This window comes from Aquarana catesbeiana, linkage group LG05 (assembly GCF_042186555.1).
Source record: "Aquarana catesbeiana isolate 2022-GZ linkage group LG05, ASM4218655v1, whole genome shotgun sequence".
Taxonomy (NCBI): Eukaryota; Metazoa; Chordata; class Amphibia; order Anura; family Ranidae; genus Aquarana; species Aquarana catesbeiana.
Genome location: NC_133328.1, coordinates 315796025 through 315818759, shown reverse-complemented (window position 1 = coordinate 315818759; position 22735 = coordinate 315796025). Strand labels below are relative to the sequence as shown.

The window sequence follows — 22735 nt, the reverse complement described above, 5'->3', positions numbered from 1 at the left end:
TGTCATCACATGTTCTGGCCATTGCAGGATAGGCAGGTGGTTCTCCCAGCACATTCACAAAACTGACCACAGAGGGAAGGGTGTGCTTCTAAGCCTAGAGTGGTCAGTTTGAAATAGGAAAGCAGAGGGACTGGCAAGATCACCAGAACTTTCAAACAAAGGAAGCAATACAAAGAAAACATACTTTTTACACAAGTACATGGTACAAAAGACACATATCAGGCTAATGTACTTGATAAAGTGAGCAACACATGCTGGAAGTCCTTACACCCGTTTAAACAGGGTTGTACACATAAATTTAAAGCAGTACATCTTTATATTTGTACAAAGTCGATAAGTGTGAACATAAGGTACATATATCTAGATTCACATGACTTCATGCTCTGTATTAGAGAAGCCACAGCTTAAAAGTGAGAATATGCATGTTGAAAATATATCTGGTATCCCTTAACAGTGTCTGGTATCCATTCTGTTTACTTTCAAATTTAGATAAAGAAGTTCTGGTACTCAATGTTAATCAAAATGTTATTCTAACTAAAATAGTGCATAATGTCAAGCTATAAAATGCAATGCCATTTGAATATAATGTTTAGGCCCTATTCACACTACCGTGGTCTGTTACAGACATGCTACATGTTTAATATAAAAGAATGTTTATAAATATTCATTCATTCAAAAAAAACATTTTTTATCAGATGCATGTTTTGCACTGCAGTTTAAATGTAATAAAATATGATATTTGCTATTACCATGAGCCATTGACATCATTTGAAATGTCAGTAAGATTCTACATAATTAGACTATGATTAATCCTTAAAAAGCTCTCTAATAATTTGTATCCATATTATTAAAATGCTTTTCCCATATTGTTCACAGAGGCAACTAATGAATACAGAAAAGGAACTAGCTAATATGACTGCTATCTACTTGGGGCTAGTACAGTATGTCCCAGTGAGGATTTTTTCCTTTCACTGGAAGTCTCCTTTGTGACTCTCTAAAGAAATGGCTGTTGTAATATGCTCACTAGCAGTAACGGCATATATTGCAAGACAAGGACAACAATATGGTTAATATTAAGGCCCAGGTACACGCAGGCCGATTATTGGCCAAAATCAGCCAGGACAGTAGAAACCAGCCGAGATTTGGCCTGTACAGCTGCCAGTCCAACAGAACCTGATTTCATGACTGGCTTCTGTCAATCGAGCATGCTGGAAAACCAGCATATGACCAGCATCCAATTAGCGATGGCAGCCAATGGCTGTGAGCGCTGACTAATGTGTTCTGGTGGGGGGTGGTCTCCCTGTAACACAGAAGGGGAGATTGCTGCACTAACATTGCCTGTGTTAGTTTCGTTCAGCCAAAAAAAACGTATAGAGTGTACCAGGCTTAAGGAATAGGATTTGCCAATCAATATCAAGCATAAGAAAAATGTTAACATTTGCAAAGGATGTGTGATGTGCTAGACATGATTAAGAAAGGCTAGGAGTTGTCATTAAAATTCGTGTTTATCAACCTAGATAACTGTAGTTCAGCAGCAACAATTCTGAAAAAAAAAATCTTGAACGTACTTGGCTTCCCGCAGTTCTATGGAGCCCTTCAGTTTTTCTTCATTATCACTTTCAAAGTACAAGAGCTTTGACTGACGAAGAACAAACCAGCGTTTTTTCCAGTTCCTTCTAGAAAGAGTTGATGATCCACCACCTTTTTTATGAAGCCAACCCTGTTTCAAGGCCTCCTGCTTAGACCTGAACCATAAGAATGTCTCATCTTTCAAGACACACCAACGCTTCCTCCATGTGTTCATCATTCCACCTGCCAGAAGCACAGTAATACATTTATTATTGCATAAAATGGTCCATGTAGAAAACAAAATCTATAGGAATAAGTATTTTAGCATTTTACTTTAGCATTTTGAATTGTATTCTGACATATTAAACACAAAGAATTACAACTGAGGCAACTGACATTCCAATAGACAGCCTTGTCCATTTTAATCTGCTTTGGGGTTGTCTAGTTGATCAATAGTGTTTCAGAACTCAATTCTTCAGGGACCAGTAATAGAGCAAAGCTTGCCCTCATGTAGGTATATGTACACGAATTATTCAATTTAGGCTTATGTAAACAGATATGAAGAAGCACTGTTAGTAGAGTTTAAGGTTTGACTTTGAGAAACAACATTGTAGAACCCTAATTCTGAGCACCCGTCACAAAAATACCTGCCCACTATAGATTTTTAAGCTGTATATATTTTTATGTTAAAACACACTATTTCTTTTAAAAACATAGGAATTTTGGGAACAAAATGCAATTTAAAGAATACATAATTTTTGTTTATAGATTAATTGAATCAATGATATATATGTTGATGAACTGAACATGAACTGAACACTGAGAACCACTGGCATAGAACATCATTTATAAGTATGATGTACAACTCTGGTATTTCGTTTTTTAAGATTGCAGCTGGCATTGAGCAGGTAAAATACTAGAGTATTACTATATTATTCATATATGAAGAAAACATTTTATTTGTTCTTGGCTGCCAAATAGAGTTGGGGGGTTTGGCAGAGAGGCACAGGGAAGGTTAATATAAGAATCTGATGAGTCATTAAATTGAACCTGATGCTTTCCCTTTAAGTCCAGCCAGCATGATAAAATCATACAAATACTAATAATCACATGTCTCTTGCAAACCACTATGCCTGCAATAAGCATAAAAAATGACTTTATGGAAGCTGCAAGAAAACAAGTTTGACAGCTTCAGTTAAGTGTTGCCCTTAAGCTAGAAACTGCTACCTCCCATTAAAATGACATCAGCGACAGTGCACTATGTTTGCACACTCAATTCTATATCCACAATACAATGCTTGTATTATTTACTGATACATTAGTCTTATGTGTTTTACATTTGTGTCTAGTGATCTGTTAGTGTCTGAAATGTGACCTATCTGGGTTACTCTGATGGATTTGCTTGTAATCCAAACTGTCCTGGTTGGCAGCATTATTTGACACATGGAAAATAAAATGTACAAAAGCACCATAGTAGGCTTACTCTGACTTAGAAGTGTGAAATTTAGTTATGTAAGATTATTAGACATGACAATCATTCTATTAATTCTGATGGAAACCTTGATTGAAATCACACACATTTGCAAATTGACACCCAGGGTCCAATCACAAAAAAATGAGTAACTTTAAGCTGACCATAGACAGCTGTTTTACTTTCCTGCAACCATGGGTTGCAGGAAAGAAAACTGCTGGATTCCCCCATCAACACCGACTGTGTTGTGTTCTCCTGGCAGGAAGGCGCTGATTATTGCTAGCGGCTATAACACCCGCTAGCAATAATCACATAAAGAATCTGACAGGCTGTTGTACTCAAGTTGATCGATCAATCAACTTAGCTACATCTTGCCTGCGCATAAGTGGTTCAAATCCTGTCCGGTTCCTGCTGAATGGGCTGAAATTAGAACCATCTATGGCCAGCTTTACTAGGAAAAAAAACAAGTGAATAATAAAAAGGTCTGGATCTGTAAAAAGACCACAGGGACCAGGGCATAGGGCACTACAATCTGAGGGTTGGGGGAAGAAGACTGCTCTGATCTCTTATTTTATTATATATTACTTATACAAGCCTTCAGTGAATAAATCATTAGGAAGTTCACATTTCTTCACAAGCACAATACTCTTAAAGAAAACCTGTACTATCTCTCCGTCTTATCATCGTAAGTCCATAATGGGTAGTATATGTCCTCTATATCATATTAAGTATTACACAGTTGTCAATGGATGTGGTGCTATACTAGCAAGTACCAAAGGGAAAAGTTTATAGGTGCCTCCATCTTGCCTCTCTCTTGAGCAAGCCTAAGGCTGGCTATACATTATACAATTTTCTTATTCAATTTCCTTTAGATTTAACTTCAACTGTGAAGTGCAAGGGCGTGCCCGATTGCAGAGAGATTTAAACGTATTTAGGTTTGACCTTATATTATATGCTTTTGGTAAATCTAAAGGGAAATTGTACAAGGAAATTGTATAATGTATGGCCAGGCTAAGGGCATAGGGACCCGTTGGCCAGCAAGACCTCTTCAGAAAACAGACAGCAGAGGTGAAGGATCCCCAAGTTAACATCATTAGCAGGGGAAAAGTCAAAAGTTATGTTAGATTTGCAGGGTGTCTTATAAAGCATACAGGCATCGGATGCTAAAAATGGAAATAGATACAGTATAGTTAGCTCTCATTATGCTCCAAAAGGATATTTGAATAGCTCCTCTATTATTATCTGAGTCTGGGGTTTGCTTGTGGCACAGTATCAATTACCAGGTTAGTATACAGAAATCTTAGCTGATAAAGTATTGTTACTGTAAATGATAATAACATTAATAGCAGAAAACTTAAAAGGAATTACTATAGGTATCAAAAAAGGTGAGGTGTTGCTGAAGAATTATACATTGGTATTATACTATTGAAGTTGCTGCAATTAACCTTGATTTGATCCAGGTCATGTGCATCTCCCTCTCCAGATGTCAGCTATAGACACACAATAAGCACGACTTGTAATGATTACAGATATCCCTCAGCATGACCTCTTTGAGGCTCATTATGCAGAAGTGCCTGAGCGTGTGCCCTATAAGCAGTGAGCTTCTCTCCACACAGCATGACACTTGTACACCCCTCCTCTGAACTACATACACCACTGACAAAGGCAGCACAAGACAAGGGACTGCTTATATCTACTTGCACAAAAAGGTACACCGAGACCACTATTATACAACCACTTTATAAAACTGGAATCATAACAAGTGTAAATTAGGATTCACTTAAATTATCACTTAAGATGACCACATACAGTGGACATGAGGAAATAATCTGACTAATAAAATATTGGATTTTGCACGAATCTCCACAGAGAGTCTAATGTTTAATACCTGTGACAAAGGATCTGCAACACTGACTTTGTAAGGACCAGCAGGACCTTCTGTCTACTACTGTTTACATACTGTGTCCTTCTATAGATTTAAAACAACAGTCTTCATTATTTATAGGAGTGAAACATTCCCTTTTCAATTCCCCAAATATTACGCTATATTTTTTAGTACACGTGTCACCTTTATGTAATGGTAGTATTGCAGAACCTTCCACAAAATCAGCCCCAATAGAAAAATGCACCCCAGCCATTCCTCCTGAACTGTAAGTAATTTACCTAAGAAACTCTAGTGATCAACTTTTGAAGAAACTGTATTCCATGTAATAGCCTGCCTGTAATTTAACCTCAAACCCTGTGCAGACTTTTGGGAGAGACATTGAGCAAACTAAAGGAGCATTGACATGACTACAAACTATCAAATGTGAAAATCTGCAAACTATTGATGCTATACGGTAGAGAAATGTGCAATATTTAAGGCCCGTACACACGTTCCGAAAATCGTACGAAAAATACCACTCTTGAAGCGATCATGCAATAATCGGATCGTTAGTACAGAGCTTTCGAGAACCAATCACGACTGTTCATCCATTATTATCCGATCAGACATGCACGAAAATGATTCTCGTACGATACCAGATCATATGATTTCCGCTTAATCAGTACAGTTGTCGTCCGAATATACAATAGAATACACTACAACACATGACATCACTTCCGATTTCTTACTCTGTTGTACGAGAATTTGCGTAACTTTAGTAAACTCATGTTCGATATGCTAGCATGCAAAAAAAAACGGACGCTCTGTGCTGCACTGACACTGATGTTAGAAAGGAGTGACCTGCCATGAAACATAAATAACCCAATTGAAGACATGCCCAGTTTACTTATGAAGGTTGTAAACCCTTTTTACAATAAAGTTATCTACAGGAGTAAAGCTGGCCAAACACTGACCAAAATGACTGGCTCAGCAGGGACTAGCCAAATTTCAATCACTGATTGGACCCCAACAATCTTAACAACCTACGCCTTATCTACTTGCTCCTCTTTTTATCCAAACTCCTTGAACATCTGGTCCACAACCAACTGAGCAACCACCTCACCAAGAATGATTTCTTGATCCTTTTTAGTCTAGATTTCGCCCTCAACACTCCACAGAAACAGTTCTCCTAAAACTCACAAACGATCTACTAATTGGCAAAACCAATGGACCCTATTCTGTACTCCTACTCCTGGACCTTTCTGTTGCCTTTGATATGGTTGACCACCCCCTCCTCCTCAAAAGTCTCCATGCCCTTGGTCTCCGTGACTGTATTCTTCTCTGGTTCTCATCCTACCTATCCAACCGTATCTTTACCGTTACTTACAATTGTACTTTCTCCTCTCCTCTTCCTATCTCGGTCGGGGTCCCCCCAAAGCTCTGTTCTTGGACCTCTCCTATTCTCGATCTACACCTCCTCCTTAGGTCAGATGATAGCCTCCTATGACTTCTAATACCATCTCTATGTGACGACACCCAAATTTATCTCTCTTACCCCTCAGCTCACTCCTTCAGTCGCCTCACATGTCACTCATTTACTAACAGACATAGCCTGGATGTCACACCACTTCCTCAAACTCAATCTATCCAAAACTGAGCTCATCATTTTTCCTCCCCCACCTGCCTCTTCCCCTGATCTCTCTGTCAGAATCAATGGCACAACTATCAGCCCATTCCCGCATGCCAAAGTTCTAGGTGTAATGCTGGACTTGGAACTATCCTTTCGGCCCCACCAATCACTGTCCAAATCTTGCCACCTCAACCTCCACAACATCTCCAAAATACGCCCCTTCCTAACCAATGACACCACAAAGCTCCCAGTTCACTTCCTGGCCATCTTTTGCCTCGATTACTGTATCTCCCTTCTTAAAGGCTTACCTTTACATAGGCTATCCCCCCTTCAGTCCATTATGAATGCTGCTGCCAGGCTTATCCACCTTACCAACCACTCAGTGTCTGCTACTACTAAATTCAAAATACTAATAATAACTTACAAAACCATCCACAACTTGGCCCCCAGCTACATCACTAACCTAGTATCAAAATACCAACCTAATCGTTCTCTTTGTTCCTCCCAAGACCTCCTGCTCTCTAGCTCCCTTGTCACCTCCTCCCATGCTCGCCTTCAGGACTTTTTCCGAGCCTGTCTATGGGACTCCCTACACCAATCTGTCCAATTATCCCCTACTCTGTTTGCTTTTAGAAGATCCCTGAAAACCCATCTCTTCAGAGAAGCCTATTCTGCCCACACCTAACAACTGTACTTTCATTTTCTCCATCAGCTCATCCTCCACAGCTATTAACTTTTGTATCACTTGACCCTTCCTCCTAGATTGTAAGCGCTAACGAGCAGGCCCCTCTGATTCCTCCTGTATTTAATTATTTTGTAACTGTACTTGCCCTCATGTTGTAAAGTGCTGCGCAAACTGTTGGCACTATATAAATCCCGTTTAATAATAATAATAATAACAAACATGTATGCCTATGGGTGTCAGAAAAAAAATAAAGAGTTTTTGGTTTAGTTATATACCTTCATGCAGATAAGGCTTATCAAAACCATACCATATGAGTAACCTACCTTTCATGTGCAGAAAACTGTGGAAATAAGGCAGTGTAACACAACTGTAGACGGAATCTCTTCTATAAGAGAGTTCATCATCTGTGTCAAACCTTGAATCAAAGTCTTCTTCACTGTCTTCAAACTGCAAAAGAAACAAAGAGGCAGTGTTAAGAAAGCCATCAATTTTGTTTATTTATACCTGTATCATTCGAGCATTATATCTGCAAACATGAATGCCCATCACAGTGAGCCTTATTTAGTAGTGTGTCTTGTTCTTTTTATGTAAAGGTTTAAATGTAACTGATTGTTTATTATTGGGAGACAGTTCTACTGACATCAGCTGAATTTGGTTGACATCACAGAGCCTGTTCAGGATATGCAGGATCTTGACAATGTCCACCCAGATGCCTGACCGGCAGCTGGCTTGGCCTCTCGAAGCGCCTGAGAGCCTGAGCCAGTCGTTCCCACCCCCTCCACAGCTCAGTGCTCCATTAGCGCTGGAGGTACAGAGCAGAGAGCGGGTGACTGACAGTCACCGGTTCTCTGGTCACAGAAGACTGAGAACTGAGCAATCAGTGGCCTTTGATCACTCAGTTCTCAGTCTTAGGGGTGGGGGGACAACTGCATCATCAGATTGATGCTGCAGCCTTCTATGTAGGTATGTACATTTGTTTTTTTGTAAACCCGCACTTCTGAGGTCATTTTCATTTTTCTTGCAGAACTCTAAAACAATGTGCCACATTTAAATATGTTTCCCATCTTCCAATAAGTGTAGACACACAAGATAGTGGTCATATTTATAAAACAAAATATCATTAAAGGAGACCTGTCATTAAATAAATAAAGGGATCGACTTTCTTCTGAAAGTGCTAGTTGTCTGGCTGAATCTGGCTGTAGTACTTTCTGGGTCACAGCATATAAAGTCAGATTACTCTCAGAACTTCTAATTTGCAAACATGTTTTAGATTAGTGATTCAGCAAGTTAGGGTCCCTTAGTTAAAATTTCTAGCTGCTAGTTTGTACAGGATGTTGACTGTCAAAAACATGTTTTTTACCCAACATGCACACCCCCTCCTCTTCAGTATGACTGTGAATCGTACCCTTCTCTGTAAAGCATTACAACAGCCAAAAGTTTCAATTGCCTAATTTTCTTGCTGGTTGATATCATATGAACACTTGTTTCATTAGAAATGTAAATATAAAAATTTGGCGCTCATAAAACATGCAAAACTACGTGTAAAAATGTGCAGATATAAATAAACAAAACAAAATTCTACACAAGTCAAAAAATATTCTGAGTGTTCTAATCCACAATGGAGAAAAAACTTTAGAGGTGCAGTGAACCACAGACGCTCCAGAATTTTTTAGGTGCAAATCAAAACCCCCATATGTGCCCCCACTCACCAAATGGCGATGATCCCCAACTTTGCAGTCTGGGGGTCACTTCAGGCTTAAATGATGGTATCCAGAGAAGTTCAGGGGTAATGATGTGCACTTCAGATCAACAGATTCTTATTGGAATTTCTAAAAAGAATTTATTTCCACACCGCTCACGGCGTGCGTTCCAGAGACTAGGAAGTGCCTTCTACGGAGCAGTAAATGACGTCAGCGCTGCCGGAAATGCGTGAACATGTTTTGCCCACCCACTGGGCGTTATCAAAGAGGTCTTTGATAACGCCCAGTGGGTGGGCGAAACATGTTCACGCATTTCCGGCGGCACTGACGTCATTTCCTTCCCCCGTGGAACGCACTTCCTGGTCTCTGGAACGCACGCCGTGAGCGGTGTTCGGATACATCTATAATCCCCTTATATGCCTGTTTTTATCAGCTATTTTGTAAGTACCCACTTATATGTGGAATAAATTCCTTTTAACCCTTTTTTTTTTTAACCATTCAGCGCAAGTTTATATTTTAGGATATATAGTCTATTACTTGTTTCATTAGGTTAACCAATGATACTAAAATCATATTAATCATAACCATTTAGATCATATTAATCATAACCAATAAGATCAGCCCCATGGGGAATGTATTGTTTACAGTGAATTAGCTGACACATAGGGGCATATTTATAAAGGACGGAATCATGACATATTCACTGCAGGTGAATTTTGCTGGTGCATCTATTTAAATGGCAATGATTGATTTACCACTAATGGAATTTACCACTAATGAATGTTTCATAAAAGTCACATTTACTGCATTAAAAATATACCTCTATCGACTAGCATTATGAGACAAAATGACAAACTACTATATGCAGAAACAAGGTTTTTAAAACACCAGTACACACTGATGAGGTTATCTAAATCTAATTGATCTCTTTTACATGTATATTTAAAAAAAAAAAAAAAAAAAGCTTTACATTCCCCTAATTTGGAGAATCAGAAGAGCTATCTAGTGTGCAGCAATCTAAAACGTATTATCAATTATGGTTAACTTTATCTTTAGGCTTTCTAGTAATCTCTGTTTGCACAGTGTGTGGCTAAATTAAACATGATCAAAACTTTGTTTAGAAAAGTTTAAAATATTTCCATTTTAGGTAGACAAACAGAAACACTGTTCAAATACTGTGGTTGATTACTAAAGGCAAATAGACTGTTCACAAAAATGCATTTTTTTCCTTGCACAATTCACTAAGCTCTGGGGGAAATTCCCCTGCAAAGTGAAACTTTCCTTTCAAAAAGAAAAGCCTATTTGCCCTATAGATTTACTTTCCATTGAAATTATATAGAGTTTGGATTTTTTTTTAAAAGCCTAGTAGCTGCCTACCTGTTGTATGAGTAGTACACATGGCACAGGCTTCATTCAGCATTCTGCTGTCATAATTTGATTCACATTCAACATAGCTTGTTCTGTAATGTTGACGATATTTACCTACTTATACAGTAGTTTCCTCACTTCTAAATAGAACTGAGGATGCTACTTGGATAAGTGACAAAACTTCTTCAACAGCATAGAATATGTCTATTTGAATGTGACTAACTACTACTAGTTATACCACGACCTGTATACATGAAAACCTTCACAGATATAATTCAGTTTACTTTCTGTATGCAGCATGTATGCTTTAGCAGGTAAATGATTAACTGGGGGTGTCTGTTAAGAAGCCTAAGTAATCCAAAAACCAAGCTATTATAAAAATTAACTGTAACTACAATGGTGTCTAGGGGGAAACACTTAAATTTTTTTAAATATGGCAAATAACAAAGTCACAGTAAAACTTACAAATAATAAAGTTATAGTAGAACTTACCGAAGACTGTGCACCTTCTGAACTGAATCTGTATGCAGATGAGCTGTTGTATGTCCCTATGGAACACTGGTAATCGGGAGACCACTGACTACTGTGTGAGTTAGAAAATGTTACACTGCTTCCAGAGGTGATGGCCCCATCTTGATAATCATCATGATCATAATCATAATCCGCATCTGGGATAATAAGGTTTCCAAGACCAATTGGTCCGTTGTGTGCTTTTTCTGGCTCACAGTAATTAGACTCTCCCCCAGTTGTTTTCTTAAAAGGTTTTGCCTCTTGTCCTTTAGAGACTAATGTATTGCTTGGCATAGTTGGAGGTGCTGGCCCAACTGTGTAGTTCATATAGGGATCCTCTTCAGAGGAATCATCACTGGTCCTAATTCCACTTGTTCTTTGGTCTGAGTGCCCATGTTCACTAGGGTTAGGTGAATCCTTAAAGGCATCATCATCAGCAACAAACCCTTCATCTACCTCTTCCTCAGGGTATGGCTGGTTGAAGTTAAAGTTCGGTTTTTCACAGCTAGCAATGCCATTGAGTTCATCTGGAAGGGCATCACTAACAGAAAGGGACATCTCGATGTTCTTAACACATTCATCAATCTCATCAAAATTAAGAGACTCGAGAAACTCCTGAGCTGCTCTACATGCTTCTTCTTCTAATCGCTTCAACTCCTGGTCACGGAGCTCCTGCAGCCGTTGTAAAGATGCCTCTGTTAAAGATAGTTCTTGCTTTTCCTTCATGCGCTGTAAGTCATCAATTTCTTTTTCTAGTCTGAGAATTTCTTCCACCTGCTTGTTCTCCTTCTGTTTCACTAATTCAACTTTTTCTCCGGTCTCTCTCTGATCTTCCAACATGGTAGTAAGTTCCTGCTGTCTTCTTGCTTCCTCAGCCTACAATCATGCATAATAAAGAAGTATAAGTCTCCTCTCAAACCAAATAATGCTGATGCTACATTTGTAGTTCACTGTTCAATAAATTAAAATACGTAATTTTCACTGCTTGTCCCATGACATCAAAAAGTTACAAGAAAATCAAACACAATATGCCCCAAAAAACTTTATGGATACTAAAAAAAAAAAAAAAAAAAAAAAAAGACAACTAGAACACATAAATAGGAGAGTTAATTGATTTGATAAAATGTCTGCAATTCAAGCAGTCGGATTTGGCTTGTGGATATGCATGGAAAGGGAAGAACAGTAAAGTAAAACCACTGTACTAAGTGGGTAGCAAAAATTGCATATGTTATAAACAAATATGGACGTCCCCATGTAAATATAAAAAAACAATGTATACATAAAAACATGGTTTACATTTGCAGATACTGACTCAATTATTTTAAAATGTTTATGCTGGCAGATGAGCTGGAAACCATAAAGGGGTATGAAGGGTGTATGAACGTTTAAGAGAGATAGGGGCAGATCAATAATAACAATTTTACAGAACAGACACAGCAAATAGTCTAAACCCAAAAGTCATTCTATAAACAATGAAATGTTTCAGAAAAAAATGTGTCAACACCTTGAGAATTTATTAGACTTTTGACCCTGGTTCTTAGATCAACATTCTTTTTTTAATTTGTGTTAAAGTGTAATTCCATCATTAGTTAGCGAGTGGAGAAGGGATAGAACCTCTGTCAGGTTATTGTATTAGCAGTGGCAGCCCGTAATGCAGGGCGCAGGGGTGCCGCCCCCCTTGCCATGCGTCCGGCCCTCTAATCTACACGCGGGGCGCCGGACACATGGATTCCAATGGGTTTCTTTTTTAAGCATGTGATTAGAGTCTGAGGCTCAAATAGGCTTCAAAAAAGGGTGGGCAGTGATCTGCACCCTGAGCCCACCCAGTTGTGCGACAATAGCGAATGAATATAATCCGCATCTGGGATAATATGCGGTGGGGGGCGCCACAAAAAACCCACCAGTCACCACTGTGTATTAGTCTGTCATGATCGGGAGATTTCACCATTGTTTCCTGTCCCTGTGACATTATGGTAACATGAAGGGAAGTGAGGGAAAACTTTCAAGGGGCTACAAACAACAATGAAAACCTGGAGCGAGTTCTAGCAAGGATTTTTGTACTCCTTTAAAATCTCTTTCTCTGCTGAGAAACATGGGAAGTCCTAAAGCTTTGAGTTATATAGCCCAAAGATTAAGGGCTTCCTGTGTCCCTCAACAGATGAGAAAGAAAAGGTTTTATGGCTAGAGATACACTTTCAATTTATTGATTGATAAGTACAACAACATTGCAGCACATCAATAGAAAGAGTTTCAATGGCATGTTACAGTTTAGTTTCAGCTAGGGTTACAACCTTATTCCTGTCATGAGAGGAATATAAAGGTTGCCATTATTAATCTCTTAACCTTGGTTTACAACCATGTGTGTGCACTACAGTCCATTTAACATGGTTTCCTATTGGACACGTTCATATTTATGCGTTTTCAGCTGCTGCATATTTTGAAAAGGACCAGGGACTTTTTTTCCCATAGCAGATTGCGTTTTTGATGCAATAGACTTCAGTGGAACCACACCAAAAATGCAAGCGTTGTGATCCATTTCTAAGGTGTTTTTTAAGTGTTTTGCATTTTTTTGGCCAATAGGAAAGTATGACAATTTTAGGTTAAAGTTAGCATTAAATGTTAGGGTTAAGGTTAAGGGGTTGGGTTAAGTGCTAGGGTTACTGTTAAATGTTAGGGTAAGGGTTAAAGTATAACTAAAGGCAAAACCTTTTTTTAAGTTTTAAATAGAGCAGAGAGGGATTAGATTGCTTGTCAGTTTTTATTGCTGTCTGTGCACCCGTTAAGGAGATTCACCCTCTCCATTTGTCCTGTTTACCATTATCATTGAAAGTTAAAGGAAAAGAAAATCCAAAATTTTGGGTTGTCCCCAGAAAAGTAAGAGAGGGGAAATCTTCCAATGGGGACACTAGTTCTGGGAATTCACTTAATATGCAGAGATTTCCTCTCACTTCCTGTTTGCATATGGGTCAGGAAGTAAAGCGAAATGTCTGCAATTGGACACAGATGGGTGAAAAAAAAAATCTGACATTGGTTATAACCCTCCCTTGTTCTACCCAAAATGAAAAAAAAAGTTTTGCCTATAATTCTACTTGAAGGGCTAGGGTTAGCTTTAAATGTTAGGGTTAGTGTTAAATGTTATGCTTAGGGTTAAGGGTTAGGGTTAAGGCTAAGGGCTAGGGTTAGTGTTAAATGTTATGGTTAGGTTTAAGGTTAAGGGCTAGGGTTAGTGTTAAATGTTAGGCTTAGGGTTAAGGGCATTTTAACCCTAACATTTAACGCTAACCCCTGCCCTTAACCCTAACATTTAATGCTAACCTTTAACCCTAACCCAAAACTGTCATACTTTCCTATTGTCAAAAAAAAAATGAAAACACAAAACACGTGTTCAAAAATGCAAAACACACCACAAAAACGCACCAATCGCAACATGCATAGGTGTGAACCTACACTGATTCTAAAAATACCAGTTATCTGCCTGCAATGCTGACTTTTACATCTTTCCTGATTCATATTCTTGTTCCAGGTCACTTGCTGCAAATAGTGGTGAAACTTGGATCAGCAAAGTAGCCGGGCCACTAGCATTTTTAGAAAGAGGACAGCAATGATAGCCCTGAAGTACTATGGTTCTCTCATGTCAGGTTTACTTTACAACCTATAAGAAATATAAAAAAAACAGGCTCTGTAGATGATTACAAATGGGCAGGATGATGACTGAATGAAATAAGCCTTTATTCAGTCTCAGAATCTGTGTATTAGGTTTTGGGGGTTAGGTGGGGACCCTAATTTTAACACACTTCATACTGCAAGCAATCTGTGCACCCATTACCTGCTTGGCTTGTAGTTCTGCTTCTTGTCTTTGTATTTCCCTGTGGAGACAGGTAATCCGCATATGTAAGTTAGTGCAATGTTTTCACTTTTACAGAAACTTTGCAATACCATATTTCTCACTAAATAGAAGCATAATATTTGCATAATGAATGCACAACTGTTAAACAAGCAGAAGTAAGCTTGCTCACTCAGTTGTTAAAGCACTGCGCTTATCTTTCACATTTCAAAATTAGATGCAGTAATTCTGGGGGCAGGCATTACCTCCTCACCTCCTCCCCTCCTATCCCTGATTAACTTCTACAGAGGGTTTTGTAACCCTCACCTGTTCACAAAAATGCATGCTAAAAAAAACATAAATTGTATGATGCCTCTTACCAACAGTAGCAATGGGTGGCAAGGTGTGATTTAGTGTAAAGGGTTACAATCACCAGACCCATTGCCATTTACATGGAATCTTTAGCCTTCCGTTCTTCAAAATATTACATATTTACCATTTAAAGCCTTCAAGAGGATCTCTAGGGTCATTCTACTGGGAAAAAAATCTTCCTTATTTTTCCAACTTCTGTGCTAAACATTAAACCTTGAGGATCAGAGGATGCACCACCTCTTGCTTCAACATCCTAACTAATTAATTTATATAGTTTTCCAGAGTGTCATGGTTGCAATAAATATCTATCAGTAAAAAAATTATTTTATACAATTTGTTTTAAACTTTGCATTAAAACTGACCAAAACCATTATGTAACTTGGTACAGTAGCTACAACACCACCTAGGTATTGAACAAACTGCAGTATAGCTGTTTGAGGGCACACAACATTAGTGGCTTATACTGCCTCTTACACCCATGGGTTGTTACTGATTTATGATGATATCTATATCTGATGTTCTGGACTCACCTCGCTCCCAGTTGTAACATATTGCAAAGCATTTTCCACTTCCAGTTACCTAGGGGTTCACTGATGAATGTTTTCAAATTATGATACACAGAAATGACACCTGTCCATACACAAAGGCCTATTCATACCTACTGTTTTTTATTAGTCTCAGTTCATTCATTCCTATGGAAAATGTACTAGTAAAATTGCAACAAAAAGGATACTCTATAAAAAACTAACAACATTAAAACCATGGATGTGTACAGTGTCTAACACCTAAAATTTATGTCTCTTTTGGAAAAAAAATGAAAGGCTTTGTAAATCAGCTGTTAAAATACATATGTATAGACAATTCATCCCTATTTATAACAGCTATAACTAAAAATGATATACATATAAAAAATACATATTGTTGCAGATAACAGATAAAGACCACTTTAAGCAGAAGTATAGAAAATAACTTTGACTTTGTGTAGATCACATACCTTTCTTTTGCTTCTTTCTTTAGCCGTTCTTCTTCCTGTCGTTTTCTTTCCTCCTCTTTCTTAAGCCTTTCTTCCTCCTCTCTCCTCCTCCTTTCTTCTTCCTCTCTTCTTTTCTTCTCTTCCTCTTCTTTCCGTTTCTTCTCCCTTAGCTGCTTGTACAAACGTCGGGCTAGCTGCCCACGCAGCTGCTTCTGGAAGGTCAGGGTAGCTTTTTTGAGACGTAAAAACTTTGTCCTCCACAGGAAAGCCCGGTAGTTCTTTTGTATTACCACAATGCAATGTAGCACCTTTCTGTACTGCTTCCTGATGAAACAAACAAGATTGTTCCACACACCAGAATCGATAAAACATAATCCATTCTATTTATGCCTCCCATTTACTGCAGGTGTCACTTGCAGAGAAACAAGCGAAATATAAATTACACCCACTATAAACGCCATGCACAGTAAACAGACAACAGCTAAATCCTGGCTAAGCTAATACCAAACACAGCGCTATCTTTCTTTACTCTGACACGACAGTGTCTTGTAGGAGAAGAATAAGCTCTGATATATGCCATGCTTATAGAAGACGTAATTACACACAGCAGGATGCCTTTCTGGGTGACATTTGTCTTATATGTACAGCCAGGGCTCATATGCACATGAAAAGAGATTACCTCATTATGCAAACAGCTATTGAACTGTCTACCATTGACTTTTCGCAGACATACAAAGGTAAACAGATGCCTGCTATTGGTCAAGATTTAATACATAATGTATGATACTTAGTTATCTGAGCTTACAAAAACCTATAAATACAGGCATTAATAAATATATGTTGTTTTTTCATTATTTAAAGAGAGTTAGCTCAACTTGACCAATGTGAGAATATAAGGCTTGCACAGTGCAAATAGCAATAATCTGTAGTAACCCACAGTAACACGGCATCAGCTTTTTTGTTTCATTGAAGGTGTGATTTACTAAAGCAAAGTAGACTGATGTTGAATCTATTTGCTTTCAGCATCCTCTCATGTGCAGGAAGTTTTCAAAAAATTCCAGTACTAAAGCAGCCCACATTCCTGGAAGCGGAGCCCATGGAGATAACTATTTCCTGGAGGGGACTGGCATGATCTGCAACCAACTCTAGTGACAAGCAAAACTGGAAAATTTCCAAGCAGGCACTACTAACCAGTACTGTGCAGGTGACAACAGACATAGCTGTTTAAGAGTCTCATGTATATGCAAATGCAACTCTCAAATGAACTGCATCAACCCTTCCCAAACAAAATATGAGCAACTTGAGAACATCATTGGCACATAGCATGTTCTCTTCAGATATTCTGCGTGTACATGCACCAGTGTAGGGAGGGATAAAACTCCTTTCAAGTTATTGTTTATTGCCTGTGTCCTGCTGGGGAGATTTATCTTTACTTTTTGTCCTGGTGAAGCTACAGGATACAAGAGAAAAATTCTCCAAATTTAACAAAATTCCGATCTAAGTTGTCTTAGGAACAGGTGTCTCCAATAGAGGATCTTCCCTCACTTTTTGCTCTAATGATAACTCAAAATTTTTGGAGTTCTACGTACTTTCTGTCATAGTGACAGTGGTCATCAGGGCAAACAGAGGGATGACTCTCCCTAGCTGTGACATAGACATCAATAAAAGCAAAATGTTTAACTCTTCCCTACTCTATCAAAACTAAATAAAAAACAACTTTGACTTGACACATACACTTTAGAGTTGAACTTCACGCAAACAGCCAAATATAGATGAAATACATATATAAGAGAGGTTTTACCTGCCAAAGGCTTTGTACTGGTCTATCCATACCTGTAATTTACACATCACCATCACACAGCCCAGCCCTATGCAGGACACAACTTACAGTGGCTTTCCCTTTCCACCCCAGCCTGCTCAGCTGACTAGACACTGAAACATCAGCTGAAGACTACTGAAAGGCTCACCACATCAAGCTGCCCAACTGTTCCCCAACCGAATGTTGAAGCCCAATGGGCCTGTCCATGCTCTATCACTGCACACCACAACAAAAAGAGGCTGCACTCCAATTATATCATCAAAGCTAAAGAGCTTTATTAATGGATTCTGCATCCTTACACCCTGGGTCAAAGATATGCAATTAGCAGACCTCCAGCTGTTGCAAAACTACAAGTCCCATTATGCCTCTGCCCCTGGGTCTCATGCTTGTGGCTGTCATCTTGCTATGCCTCATGGGAATTGTAGTTCTGCAGCAGCTGGAGGTCCGCTAATTGCATATGCCTGCCCTAGGTCCACCCCTCTATGATTAAACACAAACAGATGAAACGTGTTAGAGGGGTGGACTTATGGTGTAAGGATGTAGTGTGTGCTGTCCAATATTTGAAGCTGTATAGCTTTTATGATGTCATTGCAGTGCAGATCCTTTTCTTCCTTGTGGTAAGCAACAGAGCAATGTTGAGTTTATCCATCTTCTTACCCTGCTCTATCCTCTAAATAACATGTTTGTTGTCAGGACATTTGATTAAAGCACAACTGATTGGCTCTCATTCCTGCCTCACCCTCTTCTAGTCTTAATGCTTCTGTAAAAGGGATTTCAGAAAGCTGATACAAAGTTAAATTCAATTACTTACACTAGATTCATTAAGAAAAAAAATCTTATGACTTATTAATGAATACAGAGCCATATTACTTTGTCTGCCTGGAGTTTAGCTTTAACTGACCAACTATTAAATGACGGTGCTTTTTTGATGGACAAGTTGTCTATAACTCAACCATATTTCTATTAACAGCATTTGATTAGATGTGAAATTCAAACTGAATATAATAATGTAACTTTGCTGTCAGCTTCATATGCTTCTCTAGTGAATTTAGTTACTCTTATTTCCGCATACTAGATTGGATGGCACAAAAACAGAACAATTACCACACAGTATAAATAGGCAATGAATGCGACTATGAAATCCATATACATGTATTCTACCATGTTGCATGGGGTCACTTACTGCAGTCTTTATAACCCCTCCAAACTACACAGATAGTTTTTGTATTTTTTTTTCATTCATGAGCTGGACATTTTAGCTGCATAAATGGGAGGAACACATTACAGTTTCAAGGAACGCAGTCTTGGTTCATAAAAAATAAGTACTAGTCACTCCCACAGTTTAATAGCTCAAACATATTTCACACACCGTGCCACGAAGCCCATGATGTGTGACTGTACTATCAAGGCTGCCTTGAAGACCTCAACTTCACGTTGCTTCTCCAATTTGTGCTCCAGTGACTCCCGCAGAAAAACCTGTACTCGAAATAAAACAGAGTCATTTTTTTTTTAAACTGCACACATTCGTCTATAACACCTCCCTGCTCTCCACTTTACACAACTTCTAAATCCTAACATTAGAATATTGCACTTTAGGTTACAGGACAGCAAGAGATTCTTCTATGAAACGTGCTAATTTTCCACTGAAATAAGCACACTTTAAAATTAAATAATCATAATCATGCAAATATGCCAAAATCCAACAATTTACTCACACATCTGTTTCAGAGGACCAGACTTATTACAGATCTATTGGATTTTCATTACACTTCTCAAAAAATTATTCAATGTACAGCGTGTAAAAATATCAACACACAGCAATATGGAATGTAATATATGGAGGGATTTTATACTGAAGTGAATCAAGTCTTCCCTTGGAAATGCAGTCTTCTTATGTATCATGTTTTCCCAATGAAAAGAGAGATCAATATAGTGTGCTGAAACAACATTTCTCTGTAAAGATGGCACCAGTCATTTAGCCTTGACAGAAAGTTTATAAATAAGGATAATTCAATTTAACACAGAGTAACAGCATAAAAGTAATGAGGCTGTTATGGAGTACATGTGCCCCTGACAGCTGCAATAGGCTTCCTATTGCACTCTTTCATTTCAATGACATGTGAATGATGCTTTCCATACAGCTGTAATGGATGAATATATAATACACAGCAATAGTTCACATAATCGCTCTTCATTGGTTTACATAATGGAAGATCACTGACTCTAAAAAAATGATCCAAGATTGTATCTGAAAACATTTATCTCTGAACCAGCCATAGGGGTTAACATCTGTGACTTATGACCAAGGCAAGTAAGCTTCATGCCATATTGCCCGCTGTATCCCAGCCCATCTGCCATTACATTTGTTGGTCCTACTAAGACTGCTAAGTAGTGCATTATTGGCAATAAAAAGAGGAGAGTAAGCACTGTGTTTTACATGTTTATGCACAGGATGTGTATTTTTTCCTCTGCACATTGTATGGGAAAGTTCTATCTGTTGAAATGTGGGAAGCTAAAGTGCTACTGGCGGAACTGGATCAGAGTTTTCAGGGTCTAAGTATAATCATGCTATACTGTAATTACTAAAGTACTATAGATTTCAATTGATTTTGGCTGTTGTTAAAATTAACATATTTGTAATCATCTTACTGTCCCTGTTGCTTAGATCCTAAATGTTACATAGCATATAAAAGGAACATTACAGGATCAAGTATAATGGACATGTAATTGCTTAAGTATTACTATTTCAAACAGGTGAATTATATTATTACAAAAATAGCAGATGTTATTAATTTTAACTCTATTTTGTAAAAAATAAAAATTGAGCACATTTGTTACAAAATTTCCCTTTTAGAAAACTATTAGCATAAAGTGCTGTTAGATAGAAGAGGAAAACAGCACTATTCAAAGAACAATGCAGCATTCATGTACAGCATTTCCACTCTACATGTAAATGCAATTGCAGCAGATGGTATTTAACACTATCAGCCCTAGTGTTAACAGCTCCCCATGTAATGTCACTGTGTGATGAACAGGTAAGAGTCTCTTTTACACATTTAAACCAGGAGGTGTTAAATCCAGGTGTCTTCTGTGTTTGCTTATAACATGCTGATAAGGCAAGGGTAAAAATGTATAACAATGATACTTTTATCATGAAAATGCATATCATATGGCTGCAAACATACCCGCAGTCAACATAAAGTGTAACTTTATACGCTGTCACTTATGTATGAGATTAGGGGTATGGTGTCCAATAACAAAATAAAAAACAGGTTTGGGATCCTTTTTAAATTACATGCATTAGGGCTGGTATACGAAATAAAATAAAGAAGGATAAATTGTTGGCAAGCATGCATCTGGTAACCTCAAGCTTGTACAACAGCTAGCACCCAAAATTTCGTACATGCCTATATACAATAGCCATATATACCATATGGTTTTAATCCCACATGGTATATGCATTTAAAAAGGCTAAGAGTGGTTAAGTAAAAAGTTAAATAGAGAAAATCACATTTTAATTTAAGGCACACTGTGGCTTAGATGGAGAAAATTTGGACGCTGGAGCGTGCAATCCAAAGCAAAACTTGTTAGAAAATTCAATATGTGCATGCTGTAGACCAGGGGTCTGCAAACTTAATAAACAAAGGGCCGGTTTGCTGTACTTCAGACTTTTTGGGGGCTGGACTATGGCCACTGGGAGTAGAAAAGGTCCCGATGTCAGTGGAAAAAACAATGCCCTATCGTTGGTGTCATTGGGAGGAATTGTGCCCTATCGTTGGTGTCATTGGGAGGAATTGTGCCCTATCGTTGGTGTCATTGGGCGCAATTGTGCCCTATCATTGGTGTCATTGGGAGGAATTTTGCCCCATTATTGGTATCATTGGGAGAAATATTGCCCCTTCATTGGGGTCAGTGGGGGATTAATCCCCACTGTTCCATTGTTGGCATCAGTGGATGAAAAAGTACCCCAAGTGCCGGATAAAAGCAAGCAAAGGGCCGCAGTTTGGCGACCACTGCTGTAGACCATGAATGCATGTCTGTCCACATTGTGGGTGCATTGCTTTTTTATGTATGATCAATGTACTGTATGTAATTATCCTTTAAGAAAAAAGGCCCATTGTGACTTTCTCTACAATTAGCTTTGTATGTAAAAAATAGGGCAGACCTGTAACAATCCAATTTACTGAGATAACTTTGTGAAATTATAATAAAGGTTAAACATTTGCCAACATCATATGCTTACTCACTCCCCAGGAAATTATTTATATTAAATTCATCCTTGCCTATTATTTTGGTAATTGATTGCCCACAGTACCCTTAATTTAGAAGGTCATCCAGTGAGCATGCCCATGTTTGTTCATGTGAACATGAATATACAGGGAGCACAGCAAGAAGGAATCAGATTGTCAGCAAGAAAAACAGTCCATTGTTCACCTTTGCTGGCAAGCTGAACTCGAATTCTAGTGAATCAGGCAATCAGATTGTGTTACTAATCAAGAAAAGTGCTAATAATTCAACAGGGGAAAACTGTCAACAGCATTACCTTAGTCCTGCCCAGCTGCCATTCTTTGTTAGTTGTGTCATTAAGATGGAGTAAAGTCTCACATTTGCCTTTCAAATCCTCAGGAAGGGTTACATTTCTCATTAGCACTTTATACCTGTAAAGAAAGCAAATAGTAAACCCTCAGAATTCTAAATTGATTAACAATCTATCAAACAAACATACACAGCAGAGAAATCAAGACAAGGACAGTAAGCAACAAATAAGGATAGACAAAAAATGTATTTTTTGCTTTTTTGCTGATAAAAAAAAACTATCTACTCCTGCTATTTTGTTATTTCTAAGAAATAAATACTGCTTATGAAGCAAAATGTGCAAAATAGAAATGTAATCAAACATTTGGTAGATTTCCCCCATTGAAGAAATGGTAGAAAGAGAGACCCCCTATTG

At 38.2% G+C, this 22735-nt stretch overlaps 1 protein-coding gene across 1 annotated transcript in view; it reads right to left on the bottom strand.

The window, feature by feature from the left end:
* Positions 1-22735, bottom strand: part of MYO10 (myosin X) — a 280901-nt gene that overhangs the window by 57253 nt on the left and 200913 nt on the right. Inside the window, exons 20-26 of the mRNA XM_073630851.1 lie at positions 22328-22442; positions 19154-19260; positions 15987-16289; positions 14624-14663; positions 10780-11673; positions 7543-7666; positions 1569-1812 (exon numbers count right to left, since the gene is read on the bottom strand). Of these exons, the coding sequence (XP_073486952.1) occupies positions 1569-1812; positions 7543-7666; positions 10780-11673; positions 14624-14663; positions 15987-16289; positions 19154-19260; positions 22328-22442 (1827 nt within the window). The remainder of the gene's footprint in view (positions 1-1568; positions 1813-7542; positions 7667-10779; positions 11674-14623; positions 14664-15986; positions 16290-19153; positions 19261-22327; positions 22443-22735) is intronic.